At 33.5% G+C, this 15,424-nt stretch overlaps 1 protein-coding gene across 2 annotated transcripts in view; it reads left to right on the top strand.

Moving 5' to 3' along the window:
• The first annotated feature begins 1,487 nt into the window (after positions 1-1,487).
• The window catches only part of LOC131063173 (carboxyvinyl-carboxyphosphonate phosphorylmutase, chloroplastic), a 116,037-nt gene continuing 102,100 nt past the window's right edge, over positions 1,488-15,424 (top strand). The window contains exons 1-3 of one of the 2 annotated variants that reach the window (XM_057996959.2): positions 1,488-1,720; positions 12,270-12,444; positions 12,605-12,678. In XM_057996959.2, the coding sequence (XP_057852942.1) occupies positions 12,320-12,444; positions 12,605-12,678 (199 nt within the window). In that variant the 5' untranslated portion in view covers positions 1,488-1,720; positions 12,270-12,319. Of the gene's footprint in view, positions 1,721-11,623; positions 12,445-12,604; positions 12,679-15,424 lie in introns of those variants that run through there. The other variant, XM_057996958.2, reaches the window with a different exon arrangement.

Raw genomic sequence — 15,424 nt, 5'->3', positions numbered from 1 at the left:
TAGGTATTAGACGACACTTTGAAATGTGTACTTTTTGACCTTTGTGCTCATAACTGATTCCATAGCGTGCATCACAACTAGCTAGAAGCCAGATCAATAGCTTTAAGCAGTTAAGTCGCATACGAAGACAATAAAAAAAAAAATCAAAATCCGATGTACCATTTAGGATTTGTGGGTGCGCGAAGTTAGCTATGATGGCTACTGGTGCTATATTCTTGTAAGGGATCCAATTAATATTTCTTTTTGAAATATATGCAAATTCGAACTTTTTCCTAACTAATAGTTTGAAAACTGAAAAACTTTATAGCATTCTTCATCTACATTTGAATTTAAGAGCCAACATTAAATTCATTAAATACACATATGACCGAATCAATATTTCAATTGTTATTATATATATTTATATTAAGTATTTAGTTTTTTATATATTTTGTTTATTATGAGATTTATTTTAGATTTAAGTATTAATATAGATAATTTTTTAATATAAATATATTTTATGAATTTATTTTTTAATAAAGAAATTAAACAATACTTACAATCTAAATAGCTAATGTTGAGGAATCTCTTTCTTCAAAGCCGCAACATTACTAAATTTATCAATGTAAAATTTGTGTGTAATTTTACACAACAAAACAAAAATCTCACATGATCTTTGGGGCTTACATGTAAGCCACTCTTGCTTTTTCAAAAAAACATTAATAGAATAAAGTGTAAAGGTGAAATTAGAATTTTTTTTGTAATTTTGTGTATATTTCTTTCATGTGATAATATATTGATAAATTCTAAATTTTTATATTAAGTTTAATACACATTTTGATTTTGATTTATACTTATAAATTCTAAAGACTATTAAAAGAATGAAAAATGTAAAATCATCACATAGGACATTTATATGGTTGCAAATGTTGTCTTTAATATTTCCCATTGTCATCAATTTAATCTGCCAAAGGGTTTGGCCTAGGAGAAATTGTAGACACCACCTTAACATATGCATATATCTATAAATGGTGAGACACTTTTCATGATTACATTCTATTAGTACATTCCCACAAAACATAGATCAATTTTGTGCATTACATGAAGTTCATAATAATCGAGATCAAACTCATGGAACTCAAGATCCATCTACATCATTCTCTTTATCAATTTAGCCTTTGAAACATTCATCAAACTAAGATAACTAATCTTTCAACAATGACAAAATATTCCAATCAACGCCTACATCATCTATCCATCATAGATTCTAAGACTACATACACCTATCTATTTATTTAACTATAATACATACTTCAATTTCAATTATCTATTCTACCTCAATTATTAAATAATTATTTTTTTCCATTTATTTAATCTATTTCTCTCTCTTTTTATCTCCCTCTCTATCTTCATCTCTACTTTTATCTTCAATCTAATTAACATTAAAACACAAATTAAATCATCATTAGAATTAGGTTTAATAATATTTTCCTATCTTTCTCGTGCATCTCTTGTGCGGCACAAGCTCAGATGGTTATGACAGTTATTCAAAGTACAAGAACCAATTCCGATCTGGCTCTGCATTCACCTCATATCCATCATGACAAGTAAAAAATTGCAAATCAGATCTCACCATTGCTAAGGATTATGACAGAAGGCATAAAATACGCGAAACCCATTCCAAGGCTTCCAAAACCCTCGTTAGAAATATTATGAAGCGGTTCAGTAAAAAATATAGCAGGTATGTTGTGACTATCCTTTTTTCACTTAATGGATTTGCTGGTAGGTTCCATCACTTAAAGAATATGATGAGAGGAAGAGAAGCTATTAAGGTGGATTTGTAGGGCATAACAAGCAAAGGTGAAAATCACAACCTGGAGAGACTGGATGGAAACAGAGCTTTGAGAAATTTGAATATTTATTCCCTTGTTATTGTATTGTCCAGGCAGCTTCAAGATAAGGCTGCTCTTAACCTTGTTACAATGGTCCCTAGAAACCCCAAGTCTTCTGCATGGATTTTTGATGGGACAACCTAATCCAAATTTTCAGAATAACTGGTCAATACAAAATTTCTGTCGCATCCCCACGTCTAGCCCATCTGACGGGCTCTTAAATAAATAAAAATAAAGCAAATTGTAACGAATGTCAAAAGATGGAAGGAGGCAAAAGAAGACGACCGAAGCTAATAGAAATGGCATGGGTATGGTAGGAATGGTCGTACAGGTAAGATGGTATGCCGTAGGCGTGCAGAACTAGAGGCATAGCTGTATGAAGGGACATTGCTGCCATAAAGAGGGCATCACAACCCCCTCTGGAGCAGAAAATGGCAGGTGGACGGTATAACTAGAATGGAAACCCCAAACCATGACGGAGGACATCATTAAATGTGGTTTTGATCAGTTTTGAAGGGGAACAATTCGATGGCATGAAAACCCATGAAACTTGAACAGGAAATAAAATGGGCAAGAAGGAGAAAAAATAAGAAAAACGTGGTAGTTGCAGCTGCTCTAGTAGACTTGTATGCAGAACGTGGAGCATAGTCAAAGCATGTGAATTGTTTGACAGAATGTCTAAAAGAAATGTGGTCTCATTGAATGCAATGATCGCAGGATATGCACAAAATTGTATTTGTTGAAAATGCTTTAGAAACTTTCAGGCAAAGCAAAGTTTCTTGATGTTTATGTTAAAAACATATACTGCATGCTTGTTGATTCTACACAGATCTATGAATGGCTTAATAAGTGCTGGAATCTGTGTTGGCCGGACACCAAATGGCTGAAGTGTCTTAATCTTATGTGGCATAGTCCTGCTGAGCCTAAAAAGATTTGCTTTCGCTGGCTACTCTTGCTAAAAAAGCTTGCTGTTGGTAAGGTGCTTTATACATATGGTCTTCCTACTCGTATTTGTGATGCCTGTCAAGTCCCTGAAACTATTGAGCATTTGTTTTTTGAGTGTCAATTTGCTGGGCCTCTATGGTCCCTATTTATTTTTTGGCTTACCTATCTCTTGGACTCCTAATGATGGCTTCTCTTGGATTGAAATTCTTGATGGTTTTGTGGAATCTTTTGACCTTTCTCTTAATAAATTTTGGTTTGTCTTTACAAACGAAGTGCTTTGGTTTTTTATGGAAAAGGAGGAAAGATGAGATCTTTCAGGCTAAACAAAGGCTCTTTATTGAGTTTAAATGTGAACTCGCCTATTTTATGATTATGATATAGGTATTGGCAACTATGGAGATTCCAAAAAACAGGTTCATGACACTGTTAAAAGATGGTGTTATGTTAGTGTACAAAAAGGATATTCAATCTGCCCACTTCTTTCCTTCTGATAAGAACAATCTGAACCAGGAAGACCTAAAGCTGTTAAACAAGTACTTGGAGGAGAAAAAGATCACCAAAAGCGATATTGAAGAAGAGAATAGCAAGAAGGAGAGGGTTCAATTGACCCATTGGGATGCAAATGTGGAACCGGGGATAGATCCTTCACTCGGTGCCTTTACCAGTGATGATGCAGAATGCAGGAACAATATTATAGGGTCATGGAACTAATGATGATCCCTTCTTCATATGTATTTTCTGATATGTATTTTTTGAACCCTTAGACATGTATATCTTGTACTCTCTGTTATGTAATTTTGATACAATCAGTTAATAGGCCAGTATAGTATAACTCTTGGTAATCATGGTTGATCCTGGACTGAGGTTATAGCTCCTTTTTGTTCACTATCTTTCTTTTATATATATATATATATATAAATTTCAGGCAAACACAATGTGCAAGGGCGATGGAGGCAAAAAGAATGGCTTAAGAGAGGGAAGGAGGGTGTGGTAAAGAGAGAAAGAGAGAGCAAATGGGAGAGGGAAATAAAATGGAGGAAGTTTCGAAACAGTTCAAAGGCAAGGCAAACAAAGGAGAATGTAGAGAACCATAAGGAAGACCTGGTCAAAGAAAACACTATCTAAAAGAAGAACTGAGCGCTACCATTGGAGTTAATTGCATCGAAGTTATGTCAATATAAAGGAGGGCAAGGAGGGCAAGGAGCTGCGATAATTAGTATCAGTAGTGGATCACATTCTAATAGCTGATCACTCCTTGTGCACCCAATCCTCCAATTACTAATTTTAAAGGAGCCAAAAAAACTGATAATGAAAAGTTCATTAATAAGTTTCACATGTATCAATAGTCGATCACTTTTTAGTTTTTTTGGTCCATAAAAGGCCCGTTTGTGCACCACTAATAGGACATTTGTGCAAAACTACTAGGACATTTGTCCACAAGTATTGACAATTTTGAGTGGATAGTTATTGGAACATCTTTAAGTAGGTTTCAGACAACACTTTGAAATGTGTACTTTTTGATCCCTGTGCACATAATTGATTTCACAACATGCATCGTTACTACCTAGAAGCTAGAATAATAGCTATAAGCAGTTAAGTTGCATATGGAGACAACAAAAATAATCGTTGAAATCTGATGTACCATCTAGGATTTGTGGGTGCACGAAGTTAGCTATAACCACTACCAGTACGCTTTCCCTATTATCATCACCAATTTGAAGACAGGTTTGGCTTTAAGGAATTAGATGCTGGGAATAGAAGTGAATACAAGAGTAGTTGGGCAATTCTAAAGGTCTTTGGCAGGTGTAAGAGGTGGTTAGTTTCATATTGTAGATCTCTTTGGACTCTCACAGACAACCACTAATTATTAGAGTCCTATTTTGAACATTAAGGGCATTGTAATTTTTGCTGGTTATCTGCACTCTATTATTTCAGTCCTCTTAGTAGAAGCATCTTCGAATATGGTGGATTTTTTTTTTATGGTTAAAAGAAAAAGGTTTTATACCCCCGAAAGGGCCGACATTGTACTTCATTAATGGTACCCTATTGGTATCGTTGTTGGTGCATACCATAGGGTACACCTAACAAGCATACAAGCTTGCGTGAGTGGGTCTGTGGACCCTCACTAAAGCCTTTCTTATTTTTTATTTATTTTTCAAATGATTAAATAAACTAAGAAAAAAAATTGTGCAAGGATGAAAGTATTATTTTTTTTGTATGCCTTTTTTACATATGGTACAACCATACGGTCGTATGATGGGATAGGGGAGACAAATGTTTTTTTGCCTTTTTTTTTCTTTACTCAAATAGGTCAAATTTTATCTCAATATTTACCTCTTACAATATTTACCTCTCACACCTTCTAGATCCAATGGTGAGGTTTGTTTTGATCCAAGAGGTGATTTGTGAAATTTCCTTTCTAAAACTCTCATCATGAACACCCACGAAAACCCTTTTCCAACTCAAATTCGTGAACCCATTTCTACAAAACCCTAAAACCCTAAATATGCAAAGAACAACCTACACAAAACTCTCATACCTTGCCATATCTTCATTCTTTTTTGGAAGGCCTAGATTTAACTTAACACAACATTTACTCCAACAAGGGTTATACAACCACAACCATGGCTATAATACCAAATGCTAGGAAATTTATGGTCATACATGACAAATTTCCACATAACCGAAATAGAGAAATATATGCAAATAAGTATATAGAATATATATGCAAAAGAATAGACAACATACCATCAAAGATGACAGAAGATATACCTTGGGAAAAACCCTTAAAAGGAAAAAAAACCCAGCTTCCAAAAGCATCCATCATCCATCTATTATTTAACAATGAAATCATTACAATACATCTTAAGAGTTCTCCATGAACACTTCTAAAACACAAGCTCTCTACAAGCACTTCATGTGAATAATCATGTAATCACACATCTAATCAAGCTCACATACAATCACCAATTAAAATTACATAAAGTCATGTGACTAATGCCATGAGATTAAAAACTATTAATCTCTCATTTAATATTGGGCACTAAGTTACCATTTTATTAAATTTATTTCCCTAATATCGAATTAAATACTTTTTCCATGTGAAGTCCCAACTTTAAATATTTAGCAATGTCACATACAATGCTTAAAGTGGCCCCAAGAATGTTAACCTCATGTGATGCGTGTATTCCTAGGTCCCTCGAGAGAACCACAAATAATAAAAATTAAACATTATAACATCATGCAAGGTGTACAACACTCCTTATTTTAACAAATAATTCCAAGGACCTAAGCAAAGTGCTTCGATTTTGATGATTTGACAATCAATCTTAGGGTTCTTGGGCCTTCTAGATGTGATGGAATGGTTTGTTTTTATCCAAAATACTACAAAAATGTAGCTACTTTTCGGATTTGCAACCACCTCCCAACTTCGAACATTTATAGATTTGACCTCACATGTTCAATTAGAATTAAAAAAAAAAAGAAAAAGAAAAAACAAAACAACTTTTTTGGACACTCTAAACTCAATGGTGAGCTCAAGGTTCATACTAACAAGTTTCAAAATAGATTTGTAATACAAAGTAACAAAGAAGAACAACCCCCAAATATGGTATCTATATCAAACTTTTTCAATTCTATAGGTTGTCATATGATCCAAGATAAGATCATACTAAACTTTTTAAAATCTAACAAGATTTTCAAGCTACCAAAACCTTCCACAAATCACTCTCAAATTTGAGAAAGGGGTTTGTAGATCTAAAATTTTGATATCATGATAGAGTCACTCAAGTATTGAAGCTCTCGAGATCACCTACAAAACCAAAATAACCCTCCACAAGAGAGAAAAGCAAGAGCATAAATTTGCCATAATGGATGTGAAGAAAATAAAAAATTAAAGTTAAATAACATAGAAAATAATGCATTAGGCACACAATACCTTCACCTAAAAACCCATATCCATGTGATTTTGTCTTTTGATGTATGGAAAGGGTTGCTTATGAAACCAACAACATGATAGTAAGATTGATATGATGAGAAGTCAAATGGATAACACAATAATATGATGAGGACATGATAATGGAAGATTAGATAGAAAATGCAACAACATTTCCTCTCATAATAGAAGATTAGATAGAAAATGTGACAACATTTCATGTGCCTCAAGTTTTGAAGTCTATTTAACATTTCCAGTTGATAATCCATGAGTATGAATTAATTCTTTAGTTTCACCACCATCCTATCTCATTTTGTGATTCTCTCCTTTCATCTTCGGCTTCTCCTTAATCGAACTTCTTTCCACCAAATAGCAACACACCCCTTCAATTTGGTTTTCGCAAACCCGACTCTTTGATCTTTAAATTCTTCATATTCAAAGTATTCTTCCACCTCATTTATCTAGTCAATCATCTCCTTTGGGTTCAAACAATCGACATAACTAGAGATCTCTATCATCAGTCACTTACCAATCTTGGTGATAGCTTTCATCATCTTAATCTGATTTGACTCCTCTTCTTGGCTTTCTTCATTTTTCTCTAGGATCCTCGGCTCCTCACCATGACTCTCCTTCGTTGGTCTAGGGTTTAGGCCCTTTTGTCTATCCTCCTTAACAACATCTAGCTAATTCTTCATTGCCCTCATCATGTCCATCATTTCCTTTACTCTCTTAGTGACATTGGTCGTTACATGCATCCTCCTTAATGAAATATTTTCTTTAGATCTGGAGAAAATGTCTCTAGTCAATGGTCTAGCTATAGGGTTGCAATTGCCTCACAATTTGGTGCTTTGTTGACAACACTCTCGATTTGCCTCAAGTCAATGATTTGTCCACACAAGGGTCTTTTGAAAAACTCCCACTCTCCCCAAGGATTTGAATTTTGTTCTAATACCACTTGATGTAGTCAGGGATGGAGGGTTCAAAATGGATTGTCAAGCCTTGCAGCAAAATTGAACACAACACAAATGTTTGAATGAAATATGCAACTTAATTGATTGAAAACATAAATCATACATGCTCGCAAGCCTTCTCATATGCAAACTACATCAAGCCCCATTGGCCACACATGCAAGCTCATAGGCCACCACATGCTTATTATTTACTACATGTAGAATTAGTTCCAAAATCTAATTTGCTAGCTTTATTTCTATAACTACTTGTCTACCTTCTATTGAATTCAAATGATGATTATATACTAGCTCCAGGTCCTATAAATGATCTGTTTCGACCTTAGCTAGGCCCCAAGTTCAATGTCTAGCGAACCATGCATGCCCGCCCAAAGTAGATGATGACGCACCAAGGATTGATGCAGAGGGTTGCAAATCCATTTGGGGGTTGCCCTAACCCATATCTGTTGTGTGATGAGCTGTGAAAACTTTGCTTGAGGTACAATATATTTTTACACGCTACCTTTTATAGGTTCGGTTTTTGGTTGCAGGTGACTAGATGAACTTTCAGTCTTCTAGAAAACAAGCCCATAATTTTTCTCACTAGGATATGTTGTACTAACATCACTAACTTGTCCATGTTCCAATCCACAGGGTGAGATCAAGTGTTGTAGTAGAATGTGGTAAGGTTTACTAGGATGCTCCTACATCAAATCTTATGGAAATTACTTCTCCAATCATCAATGGATCTGTTTCTTTCTAAAGAGAGAAATGCTATTTGTAAGCAATGGATTGTGTTCTGTCTTCAAACTTTCATCATTGACACAAGAGCTACTTCTTTATGGGGGGCATTCATATCCTAATTTTCTCTCTCATATCAGGGGGACATCTATTGTACTTGTGTGATGAAAGCAATCCTTAGGGGGTAACATCGATTCCTCCTATTCTTATTTCATTAGTGCATTTATTTATTTTTCTCTTTTGGAGAGGATTTCTTCCATGTGGGTTTTGTCATTTTCTTTGGTTATAAAAGATTTTATTTATTTGTACATGGGTACCTCATCAAACCTTGTAGTTGGGACCCATCCATGCATCCATCATTGCATTTGTCATTAGGTTTTTAGCTTCTCCCTAAGTTGATCTTAAGGCAGGGAGGGGGGGTGTTGAAGTAAATACATTAATCACCTAGTAATTAATTAATCATCAATTAATTTCTTAGCTTTGCTATAATTTTATTTACTTAATCTAAACTTATAAGTGATTTTCTATATTTTGATTGAGCTAATTATAGGTATTGTCCGAATTCGTAAAATAAGGACACTTGTCATGATCTAACTTAATCCTCACCCAAGGTTTCATCATTTGTTTTTATAAGCATTCATTTATTATAAAATGTAATCATCCATATTTCAATCCATTCAATTCAATTCATACAGGTTAATCTCAATATGAGATGCTTGTGTGGATCAAGTCCTCTCTCAAGGTTGCATGAGCACAATCATAGCTTTTTCCCTTTACATGTGATAGTCATTTTGGTTGTAGGTGATTTCTAGGAGTTGTGGGGTTCACTATCAACTCCAACAACTATTTGAGGTATAACCATTAATGCCACCTCATAGTGGAATACCTTCTTTTCTAATTGAGGAATAAAATAATAAACAAATATAAATAAATAACAAATATGAGCATTAGGATGCAAGATTGAGAAACCTTTTCCAACACATCATATTTGGATATCACATGGTTCTAGTTAGTCTAGGTATAGAGTATGCTTGGAGAGCTAATAGATTATGTTGCATATGCCAATTTGTTTAATTTTCAAGAAAGGCATCAAAATAAATATGACCATGAGTTTGAATCTTAGGAGCCTATGTCTCTTGATGTTATATATTAGGTAGGTGAAGAAGAAAAAATAGGCCTATTGTGGGACAAACAAATACGATAGAGGGTTTATGATCGAACCTTATTGCTATACTTGTTTACAACATGGAAATGTTACTTATCTATTGACAATTTTTTCTCCTTCAATGAGAGTATATATACCCTTGTGTAAGAGCAACTATTGCAATAACTATCCCCACACCCCCAATGAAATTGGATAAAAAACTATCCTAAAATGACCAAGTTAAGAAAAATGCTAGAACTAGCTAAACCCATAAAACATTCCGAAGTCCCATTAACCATTATAGCTATGGTTCTCTCACCTACCATAATTAGAATTCACTTTAGATCGCCAAGGACATTGCAAAAGTAAGGCTTATGAGGAAAATAACCTAGTGATAGTAAACTACAATTTCGCAATATTTCTCAACATACATATAATTTCCATATTGCTTCTAGTAAAACTAGATTAGAGCATGTGGAAAATATTGCAATAATATAACCATTGTTTGAGTCTTTTAATTTTTGGAAGTAAATTCCAATTTCATACAATCAAACAATATGCATGCAATTATACAATTTTTTTTAATTACAATTGTATTAAAAAATTAATAAAAGAGTCAAGTTCCTGCCATTAGTATGATTAGTTTATAGTAAATAAAAATAGAGATAAAGATAGAAGGAGAGAAATACATAGAGAGATAGAGAAAGGTAGAGGAACAAATAAAAATAACAAAACCACTTTGCCAAAGTATAATTTTAAATAAACAGTTAAAATGATATAATTTTATTAGTTATAGTATTTTAAAATAAAAAGTTAAAATGAGTTTCTTCTTCTAACTATTTAATTGTTGAACATGAAAATGAAATATAAAATTGTATATAAAATCAAATTTGGAAATAACTATTATTATTAACTTATTAGTACTTGTTGTTGTTAGTACTTGTTGTTAGCTACTATTGTAATGGGTTACACTCAATTTTGTTAACTAGTTATTATTCAATTTTTTTTTCGACCAATTAGAATTATTATTCTTTTCTTTTAATATTTTCTTTCTATATTTTCATTCTACCACAATTTGAGGTTAATAGTATTAACATTTTCACTATTCAACAAACAAAATCTATCCTCTATTTAACCCTAAATACCTTAGAGATACCAACCCTATTACTCACATTTTAATAGTTTTTTTTATATTATTGGAAATATAAAAGTTTGATATAAGAGTCAAAATTGTGCAAAAAATAAAAAAATTATCTTGTCATCTTTCATCAATACATAAAAGTATATTTCTTATATAAAAATAATTAAAGGAAATGAATATAATAATTTAATTAATTCATACTGTAAAATTACAAGCATTCAAATAGTATCTATAACCAAAAATGTTTAAATATAAATGACTAGAAAATCTAATTAATAAATAATAAAAAATTAAGTGATACAATAATATGCTATTATTTATAAATAAATAAATAATTTATTTTTTATAATATGAATTAAACCAAACAATTTAGGAAATTAAAATTTTCATTAATATGATAAAATGTATATAAATTCATTTCATTCATTTCTAATTAAATATATTTTTACTTTTTTTTTGTTTTTAATGTCATTCTGATATTTTATTTAATGAATTAATTTTTTTGTTGATAAAAAATAAATTTTATGTAATCTTTGTTAAAAATTGTGCATGTTAACTTTTGAAAAATCAAAAAATTATTTTAGTTTGAAAAATTTTAAACAATGACTGGTTATCAAGGACAATAGCTATTTAAGAACATGGTGGATGCATAAATATTCCTGCCATGGACAGAACTAATAATATACTATGACAATTTATTAAAAAATTCAAATAAAAAATCACCTAAGTTAACCACAAATGTAACATTTTGAATCAATAATCTATTAAAAAAAAAAGAAAAAGTGAAAAACTAACAAGAATAATAACTAAAAGTTTACAGTGACTATCAAATTATTTTAATAGTTTTATATCAAATGATAATATTTGTTAAGTGTTTTTTTTTTTTTCCCATACAAAGCAGAATGACATTTTTTCATGTTCAAAGCTTTAACAGTTCAAAAATATTTTGCCCTAGAAAACCAAGGACTACATTTCTGTATTAGAGTAAATTTCCTTCCCACCTCATACTGAGAAATTTGCCAAGCATCGTCCCTGAAACTACAACTACCTAATATACCGGTCTCCATGTAAAAGGTGTGAGGTTTAACACCAAGCCTTTAAAAAAACAAACCGGCCTCTAGAGCTTCACCCAACAGAGAGGGCTAGCTAGTGTCCTACTAGAAAACAAAACATTTCGTGGAAATCTGGTGATAAATTGGATTCAAAACTGGTAAACAACTGATGAAACAAATTTAAATTGAAAGCGACTTCGAATCAATACACGTCACGTGGTAATCTGCAGTCTGATAAATACAACACAACGTTAAAATGTTTAAAAGCTCATACACCTTTACGGATAAAACGAGGACATTTTGGAATCTAGATTATTTTGCAATCCCACTTCTGTGAGAGCATAGTTGTTTTGAAATTCTCCATACAGCAGCAGCAATGGCATTGAATGGAGCTCTGTATATTTCGTCCCCAAAAATAAACAATCGATATTCTTTTGTGGGCACTACTTTCCGCAATGTAAATCGAAGGCATCTAAGTGTGAGATCATCTGCAGAGAAGAAAAGCCGCATACAGAAGGCGATTGAGGAAGAAGGCATAGTTGAAATGCCAGGGTGTTATGACGCGCTGTCTGCTATCATTGTTGAGAGGACGGGCTTCAGTGCGGGATTCATTTCTGGATATGCCGTCGCAGCTTCTCTCCTTGGAAAACCAGACATTGGAATACTGACGTAAGAATTTAAACTGTTTTGATTTCTCTTTTGTTTGTGTTATTTGTCCAGCAAAAAGAGTGATGAAAAATTCAATTGAGTCGGAACTGTTTATTTTTGGGTGCATCCGTGCATTGTCCTCACTGGAATCTTTTATTTTCCTTTTGGGTGTTGCGAGAAGCCCTCCCGAGATGGCTGCTGCTGCTAGATCCATTTGTGCTGCAGCCCCCTTGATTCCTATTATCGCGGATGCAGGTATGCATGCAGTTTTTGGAACTGTCAATTTTTTGAATTCTTAAACAATTTTCCTTGAAGCTTTGCTGTTTTAACAACTAATTAATGTTTTGGTACTAGAGATTCTAATATCAGCTATCGCGGTTTTGTTACTTTTGATTCTTTTGCATATGAAAAGCCGATGATGACTTTTAGTCAAGGAAACATCTGGTTTGTAGTCTATGAAGTTCTTTTCTATAAGTTATAATTTCCAAAAAAGAGCAAATATCAATCAGGCTGTGGCCGATTCGTGAAGTTAATTGGCCGCTTTACAAACATTTATAATTTCCAAGGAAGAACAAATGTCAATCAGGCTGTGGCTAACTGGTGAAGTTGATTGGCCGCTTTACAACATTTACTGGTGAATTTGATTGGCCACTTTACAAACATGCACTGGTGAAGTTGATTGGCTACGACACAACTCTCTAGGAATTCATATGGTGGAAGGCTAGACCCCAAGATGTATAAAATACTAAAAAGCATGAGAGTGGGTGTGAGTCCCCAGTGTATTTGGGCAGAGCAATTACCTCTGAGAACATGCACATATGTCGAAAGGAAATACAAATGTTCTTGTGCAACCCTTAAGGGTGCTTATTTCTCTAGCAATTTCTTACCAGAAAAAATCGGAATAAAAAGATTAAAAAGGCAGTGGTTCATAATGGGGACAAATATCATCAAGTTATTTGACCAATTAAAGTGATGAGAACTTGAAACAAGATGTGGCATGCTGAGTTTGATAGATCTTTCACATTGCACTGTGTTTTTGCAGGACACGATATACTTTTAGCAGCTCTACTGCTTTTCAAAGAAGAGAAAGGGTGAAGAAGGGAGGAAGTGAGGGAGGTTATTTTAGCAATTTAATGCGTACAAAATCCAATAAAATGCTGTTGGACTTTGGTCCTTGACAAGCACCAAATAACATAATTTAAAACTTCGAGACGTTAGAAACTTCAAATCATGTCAGATTGCTAGAATGGAAGCACAATCAGAAGCACAATCAAAAGCACCAAGGGAAGCATCAAACTTTGACAATTTTCTGTCACAAGCTGATAATGAACTTTGTAAAGAGCCATTGATAAGTGTGCTTCAAGAAAATTTAGAAGATGAAAGCAATCTGTTAGCGGTAGTTACAACCAACATCGATAATTTTCATATGTAGACAGATTAAAGAGCTTTTGCCTAAATTAGGTTGGAAGATAGTACAACTTTGTAAAGTTTGGAGTACAGTATAGATTGCCTATTAATGCATTCTGCAAATTGATGGTAACATAGACAACTGCTATAAATTCAGAATGCTTAGGATTGAATAATAAGAACAGTCTGCTAAAACAACTATGATAATACTAGGCTAAAATTATAGCTGTAGAAATCTTTAAAATATCAAAATTTATTCTGATTAATTTCCGCTTGGCCTTATGCTATTTTTTTACTTTGAAATCATGTTTTTTGACCAAAAAATTGCGATTTAATTGCAGACTTCTGGGTCATTTCCCCCATTTCTGCAGCTTTTTTCTCCGAAATCCCCCTGAACTCTAACTTGATTCCTTTTTTTGATTGATTGATATTAATCTTTATCCTTCTGTTTGTGCTACACCCTTTGACCGTAGTATTTATTGGGATATGTCAGTCATGGCAGAGAATAATTATTTTTTAATTTTTAATTTTGATGAAGGTGTAATATCCCTTGGTCAAATAGGAGTAGAAAATGATGTATTCTAACCCAAGGAATATTGTTGAACACTTCATATGCAGCCTTCCAGCTTGCTGGTCTATTATATCAGTCTGATATGTCCTTATTAAAATGACTATAAATGGCTTCCAATGCTTGAAAATCAACACTACAATGCATAAATTGTCATCTAAATGCTTAAATGACACTCTAGACCCTTAAATCAATGCATAGAGATGAATTTACAATGTTACACATGCACTTACAGCCAAGTGACAATCTGACAAACATTTAGCATATGACTGGTTAAGAATACTTCAGACTTCAATAGGCACCGAAATCCTACAATAATAGGGCTTTAAAACATAATATAAATGATATAGGATGATCATGCAACATTACCTTTCTAAAATATGACCAATGGCATAGAAGAAGTGTTCATGAAATAATGGTAACAGCAGACTGACATTTATACAAACAGTTGGCAAAGATCATAAGACAATGACAACATGAAGGGTAGCCTTCTAATCTATATTCATGAGTCAAAATAGGCTTAACTTCATTAGCCGGTTTACACCAATGCATCCACTACTGAGACATAGACACCTTCAGATTTATCTGAAGACATAAGACTGTCATAGACTTATTGCAATCACTGAAAATGCAATGAAAATTGGACAACAAGGAACCTGGTATGACTGCAGTGATGTAGAAAACAATATCGGCTGTCAACTAGTCATTCCAATGTCAAATCATGCCATATGAGGTGCCGCCATGACTGCTGTAAGTGGATGACTCAGAAATGTCGCTGTAATTGCATTCAAATGTCTCCCAAACTGCCTCCATTCTGATCGGTTTCCTTCACCAAAGACAGTGCCTTTCTCTTAGGGAGATTTCTAAGCATTCACAAGCTTCACAAGGTGAAATCGATGGAGTTTGGGGGTGGCGGACCTGCCAAGGTTCGGCCCCTCCAAATAAATAATATGGACTCTTAAACCTCCTACAAATAGTCCAAAAATATTGCCTTGATCTCCTATCGAGTTTGCAATCAACAATAAC

The sequence above is a fragment of the Cryptomeria japonica genome, chromosome 11 (genome assembly GCF_030272615.1).
Source record: "Cryptomeria japonica chromosome 11, Sugi_1.0, whole genome shotgun sequence".
NCBI classification, from domain to species: domain Eukaryota; kingdom Viridiplantae; phylum Streptophyta; class Pinopsida; order Cupressales; family Cupressaceae; genus Cryptomeria; species Cryptomeria japonica.
This window is presented reverse-complemented; position numbering and strand designations above follow the sequence as displayed.